Genomic DNA, 26,979 nt, shown 5'->3' on the forward strand with positions numbered 1-26,979 from the left:
GCAAAATCAAAAGTAGAAACAGCACATTCACAAATTAACCATTTTCTTGTTTCTGATCACATTCTTACACCAAGGATCATATGGTCAAGGCTTAGATGGGATGGTTGCCTCGGACTCTTGCTTGCTTTTCTGCTGTTCAAACTTATGAATCGCGGTCTGAAAGTTTGTTTGTCCCTCCAACAGCTCTCATGGTGTTGAAATAATCCCCAAAAACAAATGCTGACAAGCTTCCAGCTACTACCAGATTCTTGGTCTTAGGTGCAAGGCTACTGAATCCAGCCATCTTGTAACCGAAACTTGTAGCAGAAAATGTGTTATACTGCCAAAATTGCAGAAGTACAAAACATGCTTCCATGGAAGCGAATTATAGCACCAGATTCAAATTCTTTCATTGGCAAAAATGGAAAATATTACAGGAGGTATTCTCTAATGCCAATGAAGATATTACCCGATTGAATTTTACCCATGGGAGAAACAGATCTCACTAATCCTGAAACTTCATGCAATTAAACTCAGAAATGTTTTCAATAGTTTCTCTCCCTCACAAGTACACTACTATCATCAGCTCTACACCTGCACTGTTATTTTTCTCTTTCACTAATCTAGCTCTCCTCTCTCTTAATCTCCTTCATCAACCATCAGTACATTGAAGAAAAAGAAAGGACCTTGATATTCAACATGAAACGTATGTTTTTCTTCAACAATGCACCTGCTAGCAACATGTAAAAATACCTTGAAAGTCGACACTGAAAAAAAAGAGGCCCTACTGATCAGTCTAGCTTGTGGAATAAGGGCCCGTTTGTTTACGCGGCTGCAGCTGCGTTTTAATTAAAACGCAGTCTGCAGCCGTTTGGTAACAATCCATACACAGTTTACTGTGTATGGACCCCACATGTTTTTTGCGTCTGTGACGCAGAAAAGAAGAAGCAGCATTTTGCTGCTTTGTGTTTACTGTGCATGCTAATTGCACTGTACTGTACAGTGCAATTAGCAGCAATTCACTGCATTGTTCGTGAATTGCACTGTTCACGTGAACAGTGCAATTCACTTGCACTGTTCACGTGGACAGTTTTTTTTTTTTTTTTTTCAATTGTGTTAAGTTTTTTAATATTTTTTTTATAAAAAAACTAGTTTAGATTAAATTAAATTCACTTGCACTATGATGTTAACAATATTTTTTTAAAAAAAAATTAGTATAAAGTGAATTAAATTTACTCGCACTGTAATATCAATTTTATACCAGATAATATTTTATCTAATTTTATTACACGTATAAAAACTATAGTTCTTATCGAATGAATTTTGTACGTAATAGAATTATAAATTATTTAATAGAATAATAAAAAATATTTTATATAAAGTATTATTTATTTCATGATGTAATAGGAATAATTAATTCTACAATATTTAAATGTAAACCATCAATATTAATATATATTTGTAAATTATTTTATAACCTTAATTTCAAAAGCATTCTTAACCAAACATATTAAACTATTTCAACCTCAATTTCAACCACAGTTTTAACCAAACACCTATTTTTTCAAACCAACCTCAATTAAAAGTACTTTTTATAAAACAACTTTTTTCAAACCACAACCACAATAGCTACCGCAATACCAAACACACACTAAACAAGAAAGACAAAGACCCTACTTGGTAAAGAAATAGTTTGTTCTTTCAACACGTATCATTGCTCACACACACATACATGTCCTTTCAAATTGTTTTCCGAATTTTCGAAAGAGCTGAAAAGGGAAAGGGCCCAGGTGTCATTATGGGCTTGATAATGGAAACTGGTTTCAAGGATATGATGTAATGGGTTATCGGGCTTTGAAGGTCGAAGAAGAAGAGATTAGCTTATAGTCCAAGAACTCCTACAAAAAACAAAAGTTCTTTGTATGATTTAGGGAAATCTTTCAATGTTTAAGATATAATAAATGAAGATGTGTGTTGTTCATTTCAGATATAATAAATGAAGATGATAAATATAGAAGACATGGAGTGGTAGGATTCCTAATTATAATAACCTAGACTCAACTTGGGGGAGATGAGTTCAAGATTGCTTAACTCGGATCCATGATATATGTTTGACGTGAAGGGTTCATGGTTGGGGAGACTTTAACCTAACATTTATACAATAAAAAATTAGAGCTAGTACCTAGTGAAATAATTTATAAGCAAATTTGTGTTTTTTTTTCTTAGTAATTGCGATATTTTTTTTTATTAGCTCTGTATTTAAATTAAATTTTAAGTTAACTATCTACATATAAATTGATATATTTACAAGAATTTGTTCGTGTTAAGTTGTAGTTTTAACCTAAAATCATAATCAAGACTCCTTTTTGGGTCCCATTTGTCTTCTCTCGATCCTATTAATGTTCAGAATCTATTAACCAATTTGTTAATCATTATAAAGGCTATTAGATTAGCAAACAACAATATCAAAACCTAAACATGAAGAGTTGTTCAACTAGTCAGGTCTTGAGTTTGCTTTCTAATGATCACGAGTTCGAGTACTCTCAGAGCCATTAAAGACTTACATGGTCATTAACTTCAGGGCTCGTGAGATTATTCGAGGTACGTGCAAGCTGACCTGAACATCCATATTAATAAAAAAAATATCAAAACCTATCTCTATGTTCAACACGTAGTGTGGTAGATATATTAGGCGACCTTTAAGTTGTTCATATTCCTTGTATGGCATTGTGGCCTAAATAATAGCAGCTAAGATTTATTTTTTTAATTATTTATTTATTTTTTAGATTATTTTAATGTGTTGATATTAAAAATAAAATTAAAAAAAATATTATTTTGATGCATTTTTATGCAAAAAGTACTTGAAAAACAATTGTTACAATACTCCAAGCACTTGTTAGAGGCAGACTAGCGATCCACGCAGCCCATGAACTTATCTATTTTTTAATATAAAAAATTATTAAATCGACGCAAATATTTTTCAAAAAGTAAAAAAAAAAAAGATTTGGATCATTGAGTCGATTAAATTTTATAAACTTAGCTAAAAAAAGGTAAAAAAAAATGAAAAAAAACTAACAATGAAAAACAAGTCAAAAAACTTGACTCGAGCTCATCCATGTTAGCATGTCAAATATGCGATTTGGTCGTGATACTAAGGTATAAACATGTCAGAAGTAAATTGAATAAAATAATGAAGTTAAACTAAGTTAACCCGTTAATCCTATGATAATGAGTATAAGATTGAGATAACTTCATATAAAAGAAAGCGAAAAAAAAAACACAAAGACCAATTCTCAATCAATCAAATATTGAAAAATTAAATAATTTTTTTTTTTAAAAAATTAAATGTTGAAGGATCTTCTTTGATAATGAAAAAAAAACTAATTGAGAACACAATAACCCCGTATAAAGTACAATGGAAAAAAAATTCCAAAACACAATTTCTAAATAAAATATTGAAGGAAAAAATTAAAGAAAAATTATAATCCAAAACAGAAAAAAAAAACCCGATCCGAGTCCACCCAGGTAAGCATGCAAAATTTATGACCTAGTTATGTTATTGAGGTAACTTCATCGAATGTAAATTAAATAAAACTATGAAATTTAATTATCAAACAGTCCAATTAATGTTGAAGAGTGAGATAACACTGTTTATTTTCAAAATCTGTGAGAAACTCAATTGAAAATAAAAAATAAATAACAATTCCCAATCTTGAATAAAATAAGTGATGAAAGATGAAACTTAAAAAAAAAAATTAAAAAAGAAAAAAGAAAAAAACAAGAAAACCCAGATAAATATCTTAAACCTGAGTTAATCTCTTAAAATTGCAACTTGTGAAATCCTAGATCCGAGCTTAATCAAGAAGCTCAATTCCTAACAAATTTAATGTTGAAAGATAAAACTGGAAAACATATCAATTTAAAAAAAAATTACAAAGTAAAAACAATAGTAATTAAAAAAAACAATTATCAAATTTGATAGGAAAAAAAAGTATAAAATGAGAAGGAAAATACTAAAAATGAGGTGAGAAAGAGTATGTAAATTTTTTTAAAAAAACAAATACTACAAGAACTTTTCTTTCAACCCCTTTTTTTATAGTGAATTTTGAAATTTAAAATGTTAAAGAATTTATTATGATCATAATAAGAATTAATTTTTACCATAATTAATCATTAATTAGCCACTATAAATCAATCATAATTTTTTTGTTGAAAAAATTGTTTAAATTTTTGAAGGGTTAATCAAACCTTAAAAAGAAGAACCGATCTTCAAGAAATCTTCGTATAAATTCTAAAGGATCCTAAATTGTTTAAAAAGATCGTTGAGATAACTACAAAATTTTAAAATTATTGTTTTCCCTACATTTATGTGTTCCAAAAGACCTAACAATTACAAGAAAAAAAAGCTAAAATGCATCTATAAAACTAAGTGACCGAAAATATATTTCACTGTTAATTTGAAAATTAAAATGATGCTTTTGCCCTTCTATAAAAACTAACAAAGCTTATAATGGGAGGTAAAACTATTTTTTTCAGCGGATTTATTAGACGTTACAAAATTAAATGGGGATAAATTAGTCAATGCCTTTTTTTAGCTCAATAAAATGAGTTTGTTGTTTTTAAAAGAAATAAATATATATATCTTTTGTCCAGGGTATCGTTGTCTTTTCAATATTAATTATATAGTAAAATTATTTCGATACTTTCCAGGGACTTGAAAGAAAAAAAACTATCACGAGGGCTTTTTATACTTTTCCTTTATTGAGGCAAAGTATATATAAAAAAAACTATTATAAATTATAAATTGCTATTACTTTTCAGACTATAAGACGGACATCAATTACTTCAAGAAACCAAAGCAATCAAAATATTGTCCTAGTCGCAAACGGAAGACGAGATCCCTATATATTCACTCAAGCAGCCTTACAATTCTCTATCCACAAACAATTCCTTCCCCGTGCTCCGTGGTCTCTAGTCCTCACCGATCTTTCTTCTTTCAACCCCTTTTGTTGCATAAACATGGCCCGTTCTGTGATTTTTCTGCCCGCCATCTTTCTTTCTTTCTGCACGTTGTCATGCATAGCACAACAACAACCATGCACCGCCTATAAATTTTCAAACAACAAACAGTTCTCTTCTTGCAGCCACTTGCCTGTTTTGAGCTCCTCTCTTCACTGGAACTACCATCCATTATCCAGCAGAGTTGAGGTTGCCTTCAGGCATATTGGCGTGACCGATCGCAGATGGATTGCTTGGGCAATCAATCCAACTTCAGGAGGGATGATTGGTTCCCAAGCAATCGTTTCTTTTCAGAGAACGGATGGAAGTCTTGCAGTCTATACTTCGCCTATAACAAGTTATGGAACGCGATTGGAACAAGGAAATCTTAGCTTTCCTGTCTCGGACTTGTCTGCTACTAATCAGAACAATGAGATGATAATCTATGCAAGCTTAGAGCTCCAAGGAAACATCAGCACAGTCAATCATCTCTGGCAAGTAGGCTCAATGTCTGAAAACACTCCAATGATGCATAATGTTGCTCCATCCAGTCCCAACGTTAAATCCATGGGGAGTTTGGACTTCCTTTCAGGAAGGATTAAAGCGACAAGAAGTTCTTCAACAACACTGAAAAATGTCCATGGAATATTGAACACAGTAAGCTGGGGTATTCTAATGCCTGTTGGGGCCGTCATTGCAAGATACTTGAAAAGGTTCGAATCTGCAGGCCCTTTATGGTTCTACTTGCATGTCAGCTGTCAACTGCTGGCCTATATTCTTGGTGGTCTATCTGGATTTGGGACTGGAATATTTCTTGGCATAAGGTCTCATGGAATTGAACATAGCTGTCACAAAATCATCGGCATTGTCCTCTTCTGTCTTGCAACAGCGCAGGTGTTTGGTGGTCTGGTCAGACCTGACAAAGATAGCAAGTATCGTCCCTTCTTCAACTGGTTCCACTTCCTGGCGGGTTGCTCAACACTTATCCTAAGCATATTCAACATATACAAAGGATTTGACATATTGCACGCCGCAAGATTTTGGAGGCTTACCTACAGTGGTATGATACTAACTTTGCTACTGGTCATGCTACTATTGGAAATATGCACAAGATGGTGCCTGCAGATAACTAAGCGTTCGATGTCAAATACCGTGGACAAAAACACATCCACTGTCACTGTAGTGGCTGCAATGGACGTTTAGATCTGGGATGCGTAATGCTGCATTGGAACATGCAATTAAGTAAAAGAGAAACTTGTCTGCAGTTGGTCAAGGTGCGCTACTAGTGGAGGAGGTTCTGATGGAAAATATTTGATCTACACTGTTTTTAATTAGCCAAAAAGTAGTTTTTCTTTTTAATTTTCATTGTTTAACTGTAATTGATTCACAACTTCCATTTATATTGAATAATTATTAATTGAATCCCTTCATACTGATTCTATTAAGCTTGGGATCACTATTTGTTTTTCCTACTCTGCTATCCCATGCTGTACTGATCTTCTATGTTGGACATCCTCATCAAAGTCATCTTTATTGTATTGCTCGTGTGGTGGTGCCCTTTAATTATTTTTTTGGAGAATACATTTCCACTTGAGGAATGTGCTTAATACAGGGTTAGAGAACGTAGAGAATTTAGCTTATTGGTATTGTTTAGCAGATTAAGTAATGAAATGAAGAGTCAGGACGTTCGATTTTGGCATTTCCCACTGTGCATAGCCTACCTACGGCTCAACTGACACTGGAGAGGGGTGAGAGCAGTAGAGTTCTACAAGTGAAACTGCGTGGCATTATGGAACAGCTGAAACAAGTAGCGGCAAATAACATATTTGAGCTTGAATGTAGGAACATTGTCATTGAAGATTAAGACTTTATAGTTACTCTGCTTTCACATAACTACGCTTGCTAAGCAAAATAATAACCAAAAACATCAGCAATCATGTAAATGGACTTGCAGTTCTATATAGCAGTATCATATACAATTTATTCTATAGACATCGACTCCCGGAAAAAATGTGTACAAATTTGTTTTCTGTCAAATAAAGGGAAGGTAGAATAGGCTAGAGTTAAACCTGCTACCCACTCCCAATTGGTATAGAACCGCCTTCCCTGATATAACCAATTGTCATAAATTATTTTGAAGGGAAAAATATACAATATTTTACAACAAAAGAATGCAAAATTGAAGAGTTAAGCAACCAAAGCAATCATCATTCTGATGACCTTATTTGTATCATGCACTCAAATATTTTCCAGGCAAATGACCACTGGCATGCGAATTCAGATTAAAGTTACTCTCCCATGTTTTCATTATCATGCTGATCAAGTACAGTAAAAGTGCAAAATCAAAAGTAGAAACAGCACATTCACAAATTAACCATTCTCTTGTTTCACAAATCAAAAGGATTTCTGGTTACAATAACCTAGACTCCACTTGGAGGAGATGAGTTCAAGATTGCTTAACTGGAATCCATGATATATGTTTGACGTGTAGGGTTCATGGTTGGGGAGACTTTAACCTAAGTAATAATAAATTAGAGCTAGTACCTAATGAAATAATTTATAAGCAAATTTGTTTATTTTTTTTCTTAGTAATTATGATTTTTTTTTATTAGCTCTGTATTTAAATTAAATCTTAAATTAACTATCTACATATAAATTAATTTATTCACAAGAATTTGTTCGTGTTATGTTGTAGTTTTAACCTAAAATCATAATCAAGATTTTTTTTTGGGTCTCATTTGTCTTGTCTCCATTTTATTAATGTTCAGAATCTATTAATTAATTTGTTAATCATTATAAAGGCTATTAGACTAGCAAACAACAATATCAAAACCTATCTCTACGTTCAACACGTAGTCTGGTAGAAAGATTAGGCGACCATTATGTTATTTATATCCCTTGCATGTTATTGCTGGCTAAATAGATATGAGATAAAATTTATTTTTTGTTTTTAATTTATTTTAATATATTTTTAAGTAAAAAAACACTTTAAAAACAACTATTACCACACTTCAAATACTTATCAGAGGCAAACTAGTGGTTCACGCGGCCCACAAGTTGTTCTAATTTTTTTTTATATAAAAAAAACATTAAATCGATATAAGATGAAAAACACTTTAAAAAATAAAATATAAGATTTGGGTCATTGACTTGACTGAATTTTATAAACTTATCTAAAAATATAGTAAATAAAATGAAAAACAAGTCAAGAAACTCAACTCGAGCTCATCCAGGTTAATATGTCAAATATGTGACTTGGCCATGATATTGAGGTATAAACCCATCAAAAGTAAATTGAATAAAATCATGAAGTCAAACTAGGTTGACCCGCTAATCCCGCGATCATGAGCATAAGATTGTGATAATTCCATAGAAAGGAAAGTGAAAAAAAAACATAAAGACCAATTCTCAATCAATCAAATGTTGCAGGATAAAATTGATTTTTTTTTGTAAAAATTAAATGTTGAAGGATCTTCTCTGATAATGAATAAAAAAACTAATTAAGAACACAATAACCTCGTAGAAAGTACAATGAAAAAAAAATCCAAAACTCAATTTCCAAACAAAATATTAAATGAAGAAATTGAAGAAAAAATATAATTAAAAAAAAAACCCTAACCTGAGTCCTCCTGGGTTACCATGCAAAATTTGTGACCTAGTTGTGTTATTGATGTAACCTTGTCGAAAAAATTTGAATAAAACTATAAAATTTAAATATCAAACAACCCAATTAATGTTGAAGAAAACAACCCAATTAATGTTGAAGAGTGAGACAACATTGATTATTTTCAAAATCAATGAGAAACTCAATAGAAGATAAAAAAAAATAACAGAACTCAATCTTTATTAAATAAATGATGAAGGATGAAATTGAAAAAAAAAGGTTAAAAAAAGGAAAAAAAACTAAGCGAACCCTAATGAATCTCTTAAACTTGGTTTAATCTCTCAAAATTATAACTTGAGAAATCCTAAATCTAAGCTTAATCAAAAACCTCAGTTCCCAACTAATTTAATGTTGAAAGATAAAATTGGAAAAAATATCAATTTAAAATTTTTAACAATGTAAAAACAATAGTAATTAAAAGAACAATTATCAAATTTGATAGGAAAACAAAAGATAAAATGAGACGGATAATACTAAAAATGAGGTGATGAAGAGTGGAAAATTCTAAAAAAAAACACTGTAAAAACTCTTCCTTCAACCCCTTTTTTATAATGAATTTTGAAAGTTAAATGATTAAAGAATTTATTATGATCATAATAAGAATTAATTTTCACCATTATCATTTTTTAATTAATCACCATAAATCAATTATAATTTTTTGGTTGAAAAAATTGTTCATATTTTTTAATGGTTGATCTTCAAGTAATATTTGCATAAATTCTGAAGAGTCCTAAATTATTTAAAGAGATCCCCTACAAAATTTCAAAATTATTGTTTTCACTATGATTATGTGTTTTGAAAACAAAAAAATTATATAAAAAAACCTAAAATTCATCAATAAAACACTTTAAATCAAGATATTTTTCATTGTTCATTGGAACGTTAAAATAAAGCTTTTGCCCTTCTAAAAAATCTAAAAATTGGAAGGCAAAATTATCCTTTTCAATGAATTCATTAGGTGTTCCAAAATTAATTAGAGATAAATTGATCAACATATATTTTTAGTACAATAAAATGAGTTTGTTGCCCCTAAAAGCACAAAAATATATATCTTTTGTCTGGGGACTTCATTTTCTTTTTAATATTGTACACACAATAAAATTATATTGATACTTTTAATAACAAAAAAAATTAAACTACCATCCAGGACTTTTTATACTTTTCCTTTATTGAGGCAAAGTAAAAAAAGAAAAAGAAAAAACTATTTAAAATAATAAATTGCATCCTAATCCGATTAGAAAAAAAGTATACACCGCCTACTGAAATATATCTCTATTGCTTTTCAGACTATAAGACGGACATTAATTACTTCAAGAAACCAAAGCAATCAAAATATTTTTCCGAGTCACAAACGGAAGACGAGATCCCTATATATTCACTCAACCAGCCTTACAATTCTCTATCCAAAAACAATTCCTTCCCCGTGCTCCGTGGTCTCTAGTCCTCACCGATCTTTCTTCTTTCAACCCCTTTTGTTGCATAAACATGGCCCGTTCTGTGATTTTTCTGCCCGCCATCTTTCTTTCTTTCTGCACATTGTCATGCATAGCACAACAACAACCATGCACAGCCTATAAATTTTCAAACAACAAACTGTTCTCTTCTTGCAGCGACTTGCCTGTTTTGAGCTCCTCTCTTCACTGGAACTACCATCCATTATCCAGCAGAGTTGAGGTTGCCTTCAGGCATACTGGCGTGACCGATCGCAGATGGATTGCTTGGGCTATCAATCCAACTTCAGGAGGGATGATTGGTTCCCAAGCAATCGTTTCTTTTCCAAGAATGGATGGAAGTCTTGCGGTCTATACTTCGCCTATAACAAGTTATGGAACGCGATTGGAACAAGGAAATCTTAGCTTTCCTGTCTCGGACTTGTCCGCTACTAATCAGAACAATGAGATGATAATCTATGCAAGCTTAGAGCTCCATGGAAACATCAGCACAGTCAATCATCTCTGGCAAGTAGGCCCAATGTCTGAAAACACTCCAATGATGCATAGTGTTGCTCCATCCAGTCCCAACGTTAAATCCATGGGGAGTTTGGAATTCCTTTCAGGATGGATTAAAGCGACAAGAAGTCCTTCAACAACACTGAAAAATGTCCATGGAATATTGAACACGGTAGGCTGGGGTATTCTAATGCCTGTTGGGGCCGTCATTGCCAGATACTTGAAAAGGTTCGAATCTGCAGGCCCTTTATGGTTCTACTTGCATGTCAGCTGTCAACTGCTGGCCTATATTCTTGGTGGTCTGTCTGGATTTGGGACTGGAATATTTCTTGGCATAAGGTCTCATGGTATCGAACATAGCTGTCACAAAATCATCGGCATTGTCCTCTTCTGTCTTGCAACAGCGCAGGTGTTCGGTGGTCTGGTCAGACCTGACAAAGATAGCAAGTGTAACAGTGTTAAACGTGCATGGGATGCACACTTCGGCAGGCTGTCCAAAACAGGGCCTAGGGGTGCTGGCAGCCACGCCAACAGTGGGAGAAATCGACAGCGCAGATTTATGCGGCTGAAGGTTCGTCAAAGGAAAATTGGCAGCGCAGATTGTTGACGAACATTGGCTTGACGATGGAATGTCCAAGCCAGGCAAGAAAACTCGTCAAGGGCATAGGCAGACGAGAATGGGGGCTGTCGAGGAATTCGGCAGCGAAGACATTGGCAGCCTGCACGCAGATGCGAATTCGGCAGCGAAGACATTGGCAGCCTGCACGCAGATACGAATTCGGCAGCGCGCAGCGGCTTGTGCAAGTTAGGGGCTCGACTTGGTACGATCTAAAACTTGGATGAAGGACTGTCCAAGGCATACAAATGACTCAATAGCTGACGCAGCAAAACAGGCAGTTGGGACTTCAGCCGTGGGCACAGTTGGAGTTACGTAGGCAGAAAGTTTCAGACTTGTCTTCGGCCATTTCGGCTGCCGATGGATTGGCAGATTTTGGAGCAGGCGCTAGCAAAGGGAATGCTGGAGCATCTTCTGATTCGTACCCACTGATGGACAGGTATGAAATGAAAAAGAAGAAGAAAGGGCTTGGTGGAGGAGAACCTAAACAGGCTGATGGCAATGGGAAGTCAGAAGCCAAGGGCAAGGAAAAGGTCTCGAAATCAAGTTCGGGCTGTTTTATTTGCGAGGGGAAACACTTCGCAAGAGACTGCCCGCTGAGAGCACAACTTAGTGCTATTTCCGTGGAGAAGGATGGAGAAGGAACAGCATACGGAAATCCTATACGTGTGCTCAACACTAAGTAAAAGAGTTAGTGGAATGGGGCCAGCCTAGTCGATGAGGACTTAGGCAGGGCCAAACTGCCTTGGGCGAGGCAGACTTGGGGGAGTTTCGTAACTTTGACGATGGACAGATCATGGTTTAACTCTAGGCGTGAGGATGCGCCAACGAAAAACACACTGCATAGAATTCGGCAGCGATGGACAGCGGCAACCTTGCATGGACAGAGGTGAATTCGGCAGGAAGAGTTGATTGCTCTACGACGAACAAGTAAGCAATATTTAAATTTTATTACTTGCAAGTGGAATACGGAACAGTTGAGGAATTATGGGTTCGTATGGGAGTTCATATGATTCTTTGATGGGGGTTTTGTATGGCTGTATTTTGTGAAGAAAGGGACGGATTTCTTGGGTGCTAGGGGTGGCATCTAAACTTTGCGAAACAGGCTTGCGAGTATGATGTGTTTGATATTTGTTGAAAACTAACGAGCCAAAACAGAATGTTGTCGCAGCTCAGTTTTGAAACAGGTTGACGAAATTCAGTGGACTGAATTGTTGTTGAATGTGGGCAAAGCTAGAGGTTTCGTGGGGAGAAACATGGACTGTGACGAGGAACAGATGCGGTGCAAGGGTACTTCGAATCTGTCCGACGAGGGCGTCGGGTTCTTTTGGTGGGGGTGGTTTGTAACAGTGTTAAACGTGCATGGGATGCACACTTCGGCAGGCTGTCCAAAACAGGGCCTAGGGGTGCTGGCAGCCATGCCAACAGTGGGAGAAATCGGCAGCGCAGATTTATGCGGCTGAAGGTTCGTCAAAGGAAAATCGGCAGCGCAGATTGTTGACAAACATTGGCTTGACGATGGAATGTCCAAGCCAGGCAGGAAAACTCGTCAAGGGCATAGGCAGACGAGAATGGGGGCTGTCGAGGAATTCGGCATCGAAGACATTGGCAGCCTGCACGCAGATGCGAATTCGGCAGCGCAAGAATTGGCAGCCTGCACGCAGATACGAATTCGGCAGCGCGCAGCGGCTTGTGCAAGTCAGGGGCTCGACTTGGCACGATCTAAAACTTGGATGAAGGACTGTCCAAGGCATACAAATGACTCAACAGTTGACGCAGCAAAACAAGTAGTTGGGACTGCCTTGTGGACATGCAGAACGTGGGTGAAGTGGCAGCTTCATAGGGGCAGAACGTGGGTGAAGTGGCAGCATCATGGGGGCAGAACGTGGGAGCATAACTGGGCTCTCCAAGCTGCTGAGATCGTGGGATCATGCCCCATCACTTGCTGGAAAATAGGCCACTAAGATCATGGAGATCATGGGGGAGAAAGTGCCCCACTATGTCCTTAAAAATAGGAGATCATGGGTGAGCCTTGCAGCTCACATGCTTGTCTATAAATAGTGGCTGCAGCTCTTGGTTATGTATGTATGTAGAGCACGAGATAGAGAGAGTAGCTTGGTGTAGCATGCAATCTTTGTGCATAGCAAACATTTGGATTTGTGTAAAGTTTCCTTTGTTTACGAGATCAATAAAGGTTGGGAAAGAGTTCCTATAAAGCTTGTTGTGCACTTTGTTTATCCTATTCTTCTTGTGTATTCCGCTTGTCTTCTAACTTGGGAAAGTGGGGAAACCTCTCGGGTGAGGGAAACACTTAGTTACTAGGCAAACACGAGTGGGATTGGCGAGGGAAGGCTGAGTCTAGTGAGGGACTAGGCTGCCGCACGGGTTTATTCGCGGAGCGAAAAATTACCCCGTGACAGCAAGTATCGTCCCTTCTTCAACTGTTTCCACTTCCTGGCGGGTTGCTCAACACTTATCCTAAGCATATTCAACATATACAAAGGATTTGACATATTGCACGCTGCAAGATTTTGGAGGCTCACCTACAGTGGTATAATACTAACTTTGCTACTGGTCACGCTACTATTGGAAATATGCACAAGATGGTGCCTGCCGATAACTAAGCGTTCGATGTCAAATACTGTGGACAAAAACACATCCACTGTCGCTGCAGTGGCTGCAATGGATGTTTAGATTTGGGATGCGTAATGCTGCATTGGAACATGCGATTAAGTAAAAGAGAAACTTGTCTGCAGCTGGTCAAGGTGCGCTACTAGTGGAGGAGGTTCTGATGGAAAATATTTGATCTACACTGTTTTTAATTAGCCAAAAAGTAGTTTTTCTTTTTAATTTTCATTGTTTAACTGTAATTGATGCACAACTTCCATTTATATTGAATAATTATTAATTGAATCCCTTGATACTGATTCTATTAAGCTTGGGATCCCTATTTGTTTTTCCTACGTACTCTGCTATCCCATGCGGTACTGATCTTCTATGTTGGACATCCTCATCAAAGTTATCTTCATTGTAATGCTCGTGTGGTGGTGCCCTTTAATATTTTTTTTGGAGAATAGATTTCCACTTGAGTAATGTGATTAATACAGGGTTAGAGAAGGTAGCTTAGTGGTATTGTTTAGCAGATTAAGTAATGAAATGAAGAGTCAGGGTGTTGTACGACGGAAGCAAGAGGATGTCTTTGATGGATTTCCTTTGACTTTCCTTGGTATTAAACCCGTTCTTTTGTGGTATTAGAGCCAGGAAAATTGGCACCAAGATATTGTTGAGGGAGGAATCCAGTGGTTATGGGGCTGGGATGAAGAGTAAGGATCCATGTCTGGCATGACTTTGCGGCTCGCACCATCTCCATGGTCTCAAGAAACCAATTAAAATGTGTTAGCTTTATCGTCATTGGATTAGTCTACACTCTAACCTGAATTCATCAAGCAATGTTTCATGGGGCATCCAATTTGAAAGGAAAGGGGATTCATTACAGAGATTTTGGCATTTCCCACTGTGCATAGCCTACCAACGCCTCAACTGGCACTAGAGAGGAGCGCGAGCAGTAGAGTTCTACTAGTGAAACTTCGTGGCATTATGGAACAGCTGAAACAAGTAAGCGGCAAAGAACATATTTGAGTTTGAATCTTGGAACATTCTCATTGAAGATTAAGACTTTATAGTTACTCTGCTTCACATGACCATGCTTGCTAAGCAAAATAAGAACCGAGATAAAAGTAGAAACATCAGCAAATCATGTAAATGGACTTGCAGTTCTATACAGCAGTATCATATACAATTTATTCAATACACATGGACTCCAGGAGAAAATGTGTACAAATTTGTTTTCTGTCAAATGAAGGGAAGGAAGAAGAGGCTAGAGTTAAACCTGCTAACCACTCCCAATTGGTATAGAACCGCCTTCCCTGATATAACCAATTAGTCATAAATTATTTTTAAGGGAAAATATACAATATTTTACAACAAAAGACTGCAAAATTGAAGAGTTAAGCAACAAAAGCAATCACCATTCTGACGACCTTATTTGTATCATGTGCTCAAATATTTTCCACGAAAATGACCGCTGACATGCGAATTCACATTATTGTTACTCTCCCATGTTTTCATTATCATGCCGATCAACTACAGTAAAAGTGCAAAATCAAAAGTAGAAACAGTGATAAGAGAATTTTTAGCATGTATATTTTCCATTATTCATGTTTGATTTTTAAATATTTTGGATATATTGCACAAGAAAATTAGAATGTTGAAACTCTTTTTGAACAATTTACCTCGTGAGAAATTAATGTGTTTTCAGATATTAGGTTACTGAACAGGCAGAGCCCGGCAGTAAAACTGAACAGTGATTCATTATGTGCTGCAAAAAAAGCTATACAACTTAGTTCCATATGTTCATCACCATTTTCAAATAGCTGAGATGAAGTTTTACAAAATATATGAAGGGCATATAACTCAGTTTTGTTGTTTCGAAGCCCAAAAAGCGAGTTGAAAAACAAGGATTGAACCAGCCCGAAATTCCTGCACTGCAAAGACTGTTTCGGTTTATGGCCCTTATCTCAACGCTCAGAGGTCCAAAAATTGCAAGATCAGTGTTGTTGGAAATAAAATTTGATTCTCTACAATTTCTCCAGAAATAGAGATCTTTGAATTCACACGTTTCCTACCTCAAATCTGGCCCGCAATGTCTGAGTAGGAAGGAATTCAATGCAGAAAATGAAACTTTCCTCATTACTGCAGGGGTAGAAAAGCCACAATATAAAAGAAGAGAAACGGGGTCTGCAAACGGAGGAGTGAGACACGTAGAAACCCTATAACATAGCAAAGAAAAACAGAGGAGGCGGCACCAACAGGAACAAAAAAGAATAGAGGCAAAAATATTGAAGACCGGGAGGACAGCTATCTATTCCTTTGAAATTCTTTGCTTTTGAGTGATGTTTATCGTATTAAGTTTGTTTCTCTTTAATTTAATTATGGAATAGATTTTTATTCTGGGATTTTTGATGTAACCTTACTATGAATATGTGAACAATTTCTTCGATTGAATTATTACATTAAGATGTTGAGTGTTTCATTCTATGTGTGATGCTTGCGTGTGTTTGGCCAACATCTACATGATTTAGAATTCAATTTAAAACTGAGAAGTAATAATTGTTTTAGTTATTGTTTGAAATACCTTAAGAAATCTATAGGATAGAAATATCCTAGGAATTTTTGTAATCGTTACAGGTTTTACAGTACTTAATAAATTTCGACAAGTTCAGAACTTTCATAGAGTATATGAAATTTATTTGTCGAAATAATTTATTGATGCTAGAGAAAGATTAATATTTACATTAGGAAAACCTAATTATCAACATTAGGAGTAATTAATTTAATCGAGAAAGTTCACATAAGCATAGTTACGGTAAGTCAAAAATTCTAGAACCAGTACAATTGAATTCATTTATATTTAATCATTTGGTTGTTTGTTTTTTAATCATTAATTTTTTGTTTCATAAACTATCTCATTTGATTTCTCAAATAGATCATAATTTAAAAGACTTTGGTAATTAGTAGTAATTTTTATAAATTCTCATGGGACGATACTCTACTCATCACTTTATTACTTGTTACGATTCGTGCACTTGCGAAATTAACCAACAAACAGCACATTCACAAATTAACCATTCTCTTGTTTCTGATCACATTATTACACCAAGGATCATATGGTCAAGGCTTAGATGGGATGGTTGCCTCAGACTCTTCCTTGCTTTTCTGCTGTTCAAACTTATCAATAGCAGTCTGAAGTTCGTCTGTCCCTCCAACAGCTCTCATGGTGTAGAAATAAACCCCAAAAACAAATGCTGACAAGCCTCCAGCAACTACCAGATTCTTGGTCTTAGGTGCAAGGCTACTGAATCCAGCCATCTTGTAACCGAAACTTATAGCAGAAAATGTGTTATACTGCCAAAGTTGCAGAAGTAGGACAGGAAATATATTAATTAATCTGTTTTTCTAGACATCTTGTGGCCAACAAAAGATGCTTCCATGGAAGGGAATTATAGCACCGGATTCAAATTCTTTCATTGGAAAATATTACAGGAGGTATTCTCTACTGCTAATGAAGATTTTACCCAATTGAATTGCACCCATGGACTCAACAGATCTCACTAATCCTGAAACTTCATGCAATTAAACTCAGAAATGTTTTCAATAGTTTCTCACCCTCACAAGTACACTACTATCATCAGCTCTACACCTGCACTGTTATTTTTCTCTTTCACTAATCTAGCTCTCCTCTCTCTTAATCTCCTTTCCAATTGTTTTCCGAATTTTCACTGCCACTCATGATTTGAAAAGTTAACCGCACTCTGTTGACAAGCATAACTTGAGGAAAGAGCTGAAAAGGGGAAAGGCCCAGGTGTCGTTATGGGCTTGATAATGGAAAGTGGTTTCAAGGATATGATGTAATGGGTTATTGGGCGATGAAGGTTGAAGAAGAAGAGATTAGCTTATAGTACAAGAACTCCTACAAAAATAAGTTCTTTGTATGATTTAGGGAAATCTTTCCATGTTTAAGTCGGTAAAAATGTTGGAGAAATGCTGCCTTAAAAGATGTGTGCTGTTCATTAGATATAATATATGAAGATGATAAATATAGAAGACATGGTGTGGTTGGATTCCTGGTTACAATAACCTAGACTCAACTTGGGTGATATGAGTTCAAGATTGCTTAATTCGGATCCATGATATATTTTTGTCGTGTGGGGTTCATGGTTGGGGAGACTTCAACCTAAGCAATAACAATTTAGAGCTAGTAATTAGTGAAATATTTATAAGCAAATTTGTTTATTTTTTTCTTAGTAATTGTGATTTTTTTATCAGCTCTGTATTTAAATTAAATTTTAAATAAACTATCTACATATAAATTGATATATTCATAAGAATTTGTTCGTGTTAAGTTGTAGTTTTAACTTAAAATCATAATCAAAACTTTTTTTTATCCCATTTTTGTTGTCTCGATCTTATTAATGTTCAGAATCTATTAATTAATTTGTTAATCATTATAAAGGCTATTAGACTAGCAAACAACAATATCAAAACCCATCTCTACGTTCAACACGAAGTGTGGTAGATAGATTAAGTCACCTTTAAGTTGTTCGTATCCCTTATTTGGCATTGCGGCCCAGACAAGGTCGGCTAAAATTTATTTTTTTAATTATTTTAATATAATGATATAAAAAATAAAAAATAAAATTAAAAAATTAAAAAATATTATTTTGATGTATTTCTAAGTAAAAAAACACTTGAAAAACAATTGTCACAACACTTTAAGCACTTATTAGAGGCAGATTAACAGTCCGTGCGACCTACGAGTTGAATCTAATTTTTTTTATATAAAAAATATTAAATTGATGTAATTATTTCTAAAAAAGCAAAAAAAAAAATATAAGATTTGTGTCATTGACTCGATTGAATTTTATAAACTTAGTAAAAAAGGGTAAATAAAATGAAACAAATTGACAATGAAAAACAAGTCAAAAAACTCGACTCGAGCTCATCCGGGTTAGCATGTTAAATATGTGACTTGGTTGTGTCACTAAGGTATAACTTCATCAAAAGTAAATTGAATAAAATCATGAAGTCAAACTAGTTTAACCCACTAATCCCTTGATCATGGACATAAGATTGAGATAATTTCATAAAAATAAAAGCGAAAAAAAAAACACAAAGACTAATTTTCAATCAATCAAATATTGAAAGATAAAATTAAAAAAAATTATTTTTTAAAAAATAAATGTTGAAAGATCTTCTCTGATAATGAATAAAAAACTAATTGAGAACACGATAACCCCGTAGAAAGTACAATGAAAAAAAATTCAAAACTCAATTTCTAAATAAAATATTGAATGAAGAAATTAAAGAAAAAATATAACCCAAAACAGATAAAAAAAAACCCTGACCTGAATTCACCTGGGTTAGCATGTAAAATTTGTGATCTAGTTGTGTTATTGAGGTAACCTTGTCGAAAGCAAATCGAATAAAATAATAAAACTTAATTATCAAACAATCTAATTAATGTTGAAGAGTGAGATAACACTGATTATTCTCAAAATCTATGAGAAAGCCAATAGAAAATAAAAAAAAATAACAAAGTCTAATTTTCAATTAAATAAATGATGAAGGATGAAACTGAAAAAAAAAAGCTTAAAAAAAAATCCAAGCAAACCCTAAAAAATATTTTAAACCTAAGTTAATCTCTTAAAATTACAACTTATGAAATCCTAGATTTAAGCTTAATCAATAAGCTTAATTCTTAATTAATTTAATGTTGAAAGATGAAACTGGAAAACATATCAATTTAAAAATTTTAACAAAATAGAAACAATAGTAATTAAAAAAACAATTATCAAATTTGATAAGAAAACAAAAGCATAAAATGAGAGGAAAAATTCTAACAATGAGGTGATAAAGAGTATGTAATTTTTAAAAAAAACACAACAGGAACTTTTCTTTCAACCCTTATTTTATAGTGAGTTTTAAAAGTTAAAACGTTAAAGAATTTATTATGATCATAATAAAAATTATTTATTAGTATTATCAATTTTTAATTTATCATTATAAATCAATCACAATTTTTTTTGTTGAAAAAATTGTTCAGATTTTTGAAGGGTTAATCAAACCGTGGAAAAAAGAACCAATCTTCAAGTAATCTTAATATAAATTCTAAAAAGTCCTAAATTGTTTAAAGAAATCTTGAGACTCATACAAAATTTTAAAATTATTATTTTCACTACATTTATGTGTTTTAAAAAACCTAACAATTATAAGAAAAAAAATTTTGAAAGGCATCAATAAAACCAAGTGATCCAATAGATATTACACTGTTCATTTGAACGACATTTTTGCTCTTCTATAAAAACTAACAAAGCTTTCAATGGGAGGTAAAATCATCTTTTTCAGGAGATCTATTAGGCGTTACAAAATTAATTGGGAATAAATTAGTCAACATACCTTTTTTGGCACAATAAAATGAGTTTGTTACGTTTAAAATAAAAAAATAAATTTGTCTAAGGGTATCATTATCTTTTTAATATTATTTTTACAGTAAAATTATATCGACACCCTTAAAAAACATTATCACCAGGGCCTTGAAAAAAAAAATACTAGCACCAGGCTTTTTATACTTTTCCTTTATTGAGGCAAAATACAAAAAAAAAAAAAACTAATTAAAATAATAAATTGCATCCTAATCCGATTGGAAAAAAAGGATAGACCGGCTACTGAAATATATCTCTATTGGTTTTAAGAATATAAGACGGACATTAACTACTTCAAGAAACCAAAGCAATCGAAGTATTTTTCCGAGTCGCAAACGGAAGACAAGATCCCTATATATTCACTCAACCAGCCTTACAATTCTCTATCCAAAAACAATTCCTTCCCCGTGCTCCGTAGTCTCTAGTCATCACCGATCTTTCTTCTTTCAACCCCTTTTGTTGCATAAACATGGCCCGTTCTGTGATTTTTCTGGTCGCCATCTTTCTTTCTTTCTGCATATTGTCATGCATAGCACAACAACAACCATGCACGACCTATAAATTTTCAAACAACAAACAGTTCTCTTCTTACAGCGACTTGCCTGTTTTGAGCTCCTCTCTTTACTGGAACTACCATCCATTATCCAGCAGAGTTGAGGTTGCCTTCAGGCATACTGGCGTGACCGGTCGCAGATGGATTGCTTGGGCTATCAATCCAACTTCAGGAGGGATGATTGGTTCCCAAGCAATCGTTTCTTTTCAGAGAACGGATGGAAGTCTTGCGGTCTATACTTCGCCTATAACAAGTTATGGAACGCGATTGGAACAAGGAAATCTTAGCTTTCCTGTCTTGGAATTGTCCGCTACTAATCAGAACAATGAGATGATAATCTATGCAAGCTTAGAGCTCCATGGAAACATCAGCACAGTCAATCATCTCTGGCAAGTAGGCCCAATGTCTGAAAACACTCTAATGATGCATAGTGTTGCTCCATCCAGTCCCAACGTCAAATCCATGGGGAGTTTGGACTTCCTTTCAGGAAGGATTAAAGCGACAAGAAGTTCTTCAACAACACTGAAAAATGTCCATGGAATATTGAACACAGTAAGCTGGGGTATTCTAATGCCTGTTGGGGGCGTCATTGCAAGATACTTGAAAAGGTTCGAATCTGCAGGCCCTTTATGGTTCTACTTGCATGTCAGCTGTCAACTGCTGGCCTATATTCTTGGTGGTCTGTCTGGATTTGGGACTGGAATATTTCTTGGCATAAGGTCTCATGGTATGGAACATAGCTGTCACAAAATCATCGGCATTGTCCTCTTCTGTCTTGCAACAGCGCAGGTGTTTGGTGGTCTGGTCAGACCTGACAAAGATAGCAAGTATCGTCCCTTCTTCAACTGGTTCCACTTCCTTGCGGGTTGCTCAACACTTATCCTAAGCATATTTAACATATACAAAGGATTTGACATATTGCACGCCGCAAGATTTTGGAGGCTTACCTACAGTGGTACAATACTAACTTTGCTACTGGTCACGCTACTATTGGAAATATGCACAAGATGGTGCCTGCCGATAACTAAGCATTCGATGTCAAATACCGTGGACAAAAACACATCCACTGTCGCTGCAGTAGCTGCAATGGAGGTTTAGATTTGGGATGCGTAATGCTGCATTGGAACATGCGAAAAAGAGGAACTTATTGCAGGTGGTCAAGGAGCGCTACTAGTGGAGGAGGTTTTGATGGAAAATATTTGATCTATACTGTTTTTAATTAACCAGAAAGTAGTTTTTATTTTTAATTTTCTTGTTTAACAACTACCTTTTATATTGAATAATTATTAATTGAATCCCTTTATACTGATTCTATTAAGCTTGGGATCACTATTTGTTTTTCCTACTCTGCTATCCCATGCTGTACTGATCTTTTATGTTGGACATCCTCATCAAAGTTATCTTTATAATGCTCGTGTGGTGGTGCCCTTTAATATTTTTTTTCGTAGAATACATTTCCACTTGAGGAATGTGATTAATACAGGGTTAGAGAAGGTAGAGAATTTAGCTTATTGGTATTGTTTAGCAGATTAAGTAATGAAATGAAGAGTGAGGGTGTTGGACTAGGAAAGCAAGAGGATGTATTTGATGGATTCCTTTTGACTTTTCTTGGTATTAAACCCGTTCTTTTGTGGTATTAGAGCCAGGATAGCTGCATTGCAGAATCTGACAACGCAGTTGTGAGGAAAATTGGCACCAGGATATTGTTGAGGGAGGAATGCAGTGGTTATGGGGCTGGGATGAAGGGGATGATAATGGGTCATACAATTCCGGAAGCTGGGAACAATGGGGTTTATAATAATGGAACATTTGAGATTGATGTGGAATGTCAAAAGATGTATAATGAGTTGCCTGACGTTTTGGAGATCAACAGGAATTCAGAGTTATGAGATATGTCATCAAAACCTTGGTATCAGGAAAAAAAAAAAAAACAGAGCAATTTCTTCTATGGGTTCTTTTGTCTGATAAGATCTGATGGATTTTGGGGTTTTAATTCTTTTGTAGTTTTGATGGAGGTTTATGTAGGGCTTGAAAGATTTCAAAAGAAAAGAAGTTCATATCTTGATGTTCAGATTGCTTCCAAACAGAAAGTTGCTCGGAGTTTGTGTCTTGTTCCTGCAATTTTTCAAGCGAAAATGCAACTGGTTGCTGCCAAGAACAAGAAGAGCAAGGAAGAAAATTGTTGCAACTAGTGGCTACATGTTGTCTCTTCTTAATAACGCGGTCCGATGGCCATGACATTATAAATACGATGCTCTAACCTCTGAGCTAAGCGGGCTCACATAACAGAAAGTGCACATGCATAGGATTTAGTTTGGCTGAGGATCTGTTATATATTGAAGTTGGGAAGTTCCTTTCCAAATATCCCCCTCCAGTACTTGCTGTGTCGTTTAAGTAGCTGTGTTTGGCAGGCACCATGGAATTGGTATCAAATCAACCATTTGTCATGTCTGGCATGAGTTTGCGGCTCGCACCATCTCCATGGTCTCAAGAGACCAGTCAAAATGTGTTAGCTTTATTGTTATTGGATTAGTCTACACTCTAACGCTGAATTCATCAAGCAATGTCTCATGGGGCATCCAATTTGAAAGGAAAGGGGATTAGTTACAGAGCTTTTGGCATTTCCCACTGTGCATAGCCTACCTACGGCTCAACTGACACTGGAGAGGAGCGAGAGCAGTAGAGTTCTACAAGTGAAACTTCGTGGCATTATGGAACAGCTGAAACAAGTAAGCGGAAAAGAACATATTTGAGTTTGAATGTAGGAACATTCTTATTGAAGATTAAGACTTTATAGTTACTCTGCTTTCATTTAACTATGCAAAATGAGAACCAAGATAAAAGTAGAAACATCAGCAAATCATGTAAATGGACTTGCAGTTCTATACAGCAGTATCATATACAATTTATTCAATAGACATGGACTCCAGGAAAAAATGTGTACAAATTTGTTTCCTGTCAAATGAAGGGAAGGTAGAATAGGCTAGAGTTAAACCTGCTACCCACTCCCAATTGGTATAGGACCGCCTTCGCTGATATAACCAATTTGTCATAAATTATTTTTAAGGGAAAATATACAATATTTTACAACAAAAGACTGCAAAATTGAAGAGTTAAGCAAAAAAAGCAATCACCATTCTGACGACCTTATTTGTATCATGTGCTCAAATATTTTCCACGAAAATGACCGCTGACATGCGAATTCAGATTATTGTTACTCTCCCATGTTTTCATTATCATGCCGATCAAGTACAGTAAAAGTGCAAAATCAAAAGTAGAAACAGCACATTCACAAATTAACCATTCTCTTGTTTCTGATCATATTATTACACCAAGGATCATATGGTCAACCCTTAGATGGGATGGCTGCCTCAGACTCTAATGCCTATCAAGTACAGTAAAAGTGCAAAATCAAAAGTAGAAACAGCACATTCACAAATTAACCAATCTCTTGCTTCTGATCACATTATTACACCAAGCATCATATGGTCAAGCCTTAGATGGGATGGTTGCCTCAGACTCTTCCTTGCTTTTCTGCTGTTCAAACTTATCAATAGCAGTCTGAAGTTCGTCTGTCCCTCCAACAGCTCTCATGGTGTAGAAATAAACCCCAAAAACAAATGCTGACAAGCCTCCAGCAACTACCAGATTCTTGGTCTTAGGTGCAAGGCTACTGAATCCAGCCATCTTGTAACCGAAACTTGTAGCAGAAAATGTGTTATACTGCCAAAGTTGCAGAAGTAGGAAAGGAAATATATGAATTAATCTGTTTTTCTAGGCATCTTGTGGCAAACAAAACATGCTTCCATGGAAGGGAATTATAGCACCGGATTCAAATTCTTTCATTGGAAAATATGGAAAATATTACAGGAGGTATTCTCAACTGCTAATGAAGATATTACCCAATTGAATTGCACATTGAATTGCACCCATGGACTAAACAAATCTCACTAATCCTAAAACTTCATTGAATTAAACTCAGAAATGTTTTCGATAGTTTCTCTCCCTCACAAGTACACTGCTATCATCAGCTCTACACCTGCACTGTTATTTTTCTGTTTCACTAATCTAGCTCTCCTCTCTCTTAATCTCCTTCATCAACCATCAGTGCATTGAAGAAAAAGAAAGGACCTTGAAATTCAACATGAAACGTATTTTTTTCTTCAAAAATGCACCTGCTAGCAACATGTAAAAATACCTTGAAAGTTGACACTGAAAAAAAAAGGCCCTACTGATCAGTCTAGCTTCTGGAATAAACAAGAAAGACAAAGGCCCTACTTGGTAAAGAAATAGTTTGTTCTTTCAACACTTATCATTGCTCACACACACATATATGTCCTTTCCAATTGTTTTCGGAATTTTCAATGCACATATGATTTGATTTCTCAAAATTTAAAGTTTTCATTCAACTATATGAATCACCATTTGACAACCAGAACCCCAATTCAACTTCTTTCCTTGGCAGAAATGCAACATAAACACTCATTCCTCTTCACAACAATAGTAAAGTAATAACTCATCGGCCTACTATTAACGATAAAAAACCCGATCACACCATGTAAAAATCAGGGAATCCAAAATTCAATAAAACACTCATCAATCCAACACTAGAATGACACTTAATCCACAGTTTGGCACCTCAAACCAGAGAAAAATGAAGAAACAAAATCTGGGTTTTGAACATCATGTTGACTTTTAACTTCCCAGCAGCTGAAGATGAAATTTTACTAATCCAGACAGCTAAATCAAACTAAAGTAGAAAAATAAGCAACCAAACAAAATACCATCAAGAAAATGAATTCGAACATCAATAAGTTACAGCCTTGCAAATTAAAAACGAACCTGAAATCGTGGAGTTCTTTCAGTGGAAGCTCAAAACCCTTTAATAAACCCTAAGAACTGTGACTTCTTTTTGTCCTTTTATGATTTCTTGGGTTCTTGAGAATTGCTGACGACAACAAGTGGTGGCTACAGAATACCGACTAGCACGGCATGTAATGGTATATGGGCCAGTTATAAGATCGAGATGGGCTATGGGCTGCGAATCTGTTATTAGGCCTCCTCTTATTGGTGCTGGTTTATCAGAAGCCCGAAGCATGATTGCCTTTAATTAGATTGAAGATTTGTTAAACTTGGCCCAGCATAGTTTATGTCTGATTTACATTTTTTTAATTTTTTAAAACTTTATTTTTAATATTAGTAAATTAAAAATATTAAAAAATAAAAAAATAATTTCAAATAAAAGAAGTATTTCTTCTTTAAAAATAAAAATTTCTGCTTAAAAAACAAACTTCCACTGTAAGAACATGACAAGTACAAATCAAATTGACAAAAAATTAAAAGTAAGCGAATCTCTAAAATTGCAAAGGCCAAGGCCAGTTTTTCAACTCCTCTTCTTGAACTTTTCCATTTCTATCAAAAGAACCAGCGCCACTCCCATTTCCTTCTGCAAAAGCATAGTACCTCAACAAGAAAGCAAGAACCAACACAACCCATTCCAAGCAAAAGATCAGCAAACAAAGCCCACCAGCCAACTTCAAGATGACAGCACCATCTTCCTCTCTCACGTAAGACTTCAAGTACCCCAAGAAATCACCAGTCTGTGTAAAGATAAGGATCGAAACTGATCCTTGAAATATTGCTGTTAGAGAGGTGCTGATCATGTGAGCTGCATACCATTTGTTGGATCCAGATAAGGCCACAGAACAGCCAGATACAGCTGAAATGATGGTGAACATGTGGAGGAGAACGACAAAGAAGCCGCAGAGGGAAGGGAATAAACGGAGAGAAAGAGTGAGGAATATGCAACTAGAGGCTGCACACAAGAGAATGTAGTTGCATATGGTGAAGAATATATGCGTTGAGTGGTGGGATTCAGTCACTGGACAAGATTTGTGATTGTTAATGAGACCCATTTGAGAAAACTGATGATTTGCTGTAATGAGAAGCTGGATTTTGAAGATCGAAATACAACTTTTTTTTTTTTTGTTGAGATTGTGACTGATTTGTTGAAACGAAAATGGGATGGCAAGTATATATATATGCAAGGGGTAGAAGCTGGTGCAGCAGGGAAGTGACCGTTAAAAGAGGGTTTGCCATCGGCTAGTTTTCCTACTGTGATTTCATTGGTCACCAATAATTCTAGCAGGCTGGTTTGCTTATCAACGGCTAGTTTTAAG

General features: G+C 35.2%; 4 protein-coding genes and 1 non-coding gene across 5 annotated transcripts; 2 read left to right on the plus strand and 3 right to left on the minus strand.

Moving 5' to 3' along the window:
- Nucleotides 1-12: 12 nt before the first annotated feature.
- On the minus strand, nucleotides 13-25,792 carry LOC112325151 (uncharacterized). The gene is made up of 2 exons (XR_008058151.1): nucleotides 25,643-25,792; nucleotides 13-319 (listed from the first exon to the last, which is right to left on the minus strand). It is a non-coding gene; the product is annotated as an uncharacterized LOC112325151 (transcript).
- On the plus strand, nucleotides 4,999-6,180 carry LOC7494625 (cytochrome b561 and DOMON domain-containing protein At5g47530). Its single transcript, XM_002325568.3, has one exon. It carries the CDS (start codon nucleotides 4,999-5,001, stop codon nucleotides 6,178-6,180), a length of 1,182 nt encoding a protein of 393 aa, XP_002325604.3.
- On the minus strand, nucleotides 16,869-25,792 carry LOC18108511 (uncharacterized). The gene is made up of 2 exons (XM_006371451.3): nucleotides 25,643-25,792; nucleotides 16,869-17,170 (listed from the first exon to the last, which is right to left on the minus strand). Exon 2 carries the CDS (start codon nucleotides 17,132-17,134, stop codon nucleotides 16,937-16,939), a length of 198 nt encoding a protein of 65 aa, XP_006371513.2. The 5' UTR covers nucleotides 17,135-17,170; nucleotides 25,643-25,792; the 3' UTR covers nucleotides 16,869-16,936.
- On the plus strand, nucleotides 20,717-22,689 carry LOC127904760 (cytochrome b561 and DOMON domain-containing protein At5g47530-like). The gene is made up of 2 exons (XM_052449402.1): nucleotides 20,717-21,892; nucleotides 22,441-22,689. Exons 1-2 carry the CDS (start codon nucleotides 20,717-20,719, stop codon nucleotides 22,687-22,689), a joined length of 1,425 nt encoding a protein of 474 aa, XP_052305362.1.
- On the minus strand, nucleotides 24,089-26,823 carry LOC18108512 (uncharacterized). Its single transcript, XM_006371452.3, has 2 exons — nucleotides 25,643-26,823; nucleotides 24,089-24,523 (listed from the first exon to the last, which is right to left on the minus strand). Exon 1 carries the CDS (start codon nucleotides 26,713-26,715, stop codon nucleotides 26,155-26,157), a length of 561 nt encoding a protein of 186 aa, XP_006371514.2. The 5' UTR covers nucleotides 26,716-26,823; the 3' UTR covers nucleotides 24,089-24,523; nucleotides 25,643-26,154.
- Nucleotides 26,824-26,979: the final 156 nt, after the last annotated feature.

The sequence above is a fragment of the Populus trichocarpa genome, chromosome 19, assembly GCF_000002775.5.
Source record: "Populus trichocarpa isolate Nisqually-1 chromosome 19, P.trichocarpa_v4.1, whole genome shotgun sequence".
Taxonomy (NCBI): Eukaryota; Viridiplantae; Streptophyta; class Magnoliopsida; order Malpighiales; family Salicaceae; genus Populus; species Populus trichocarpa.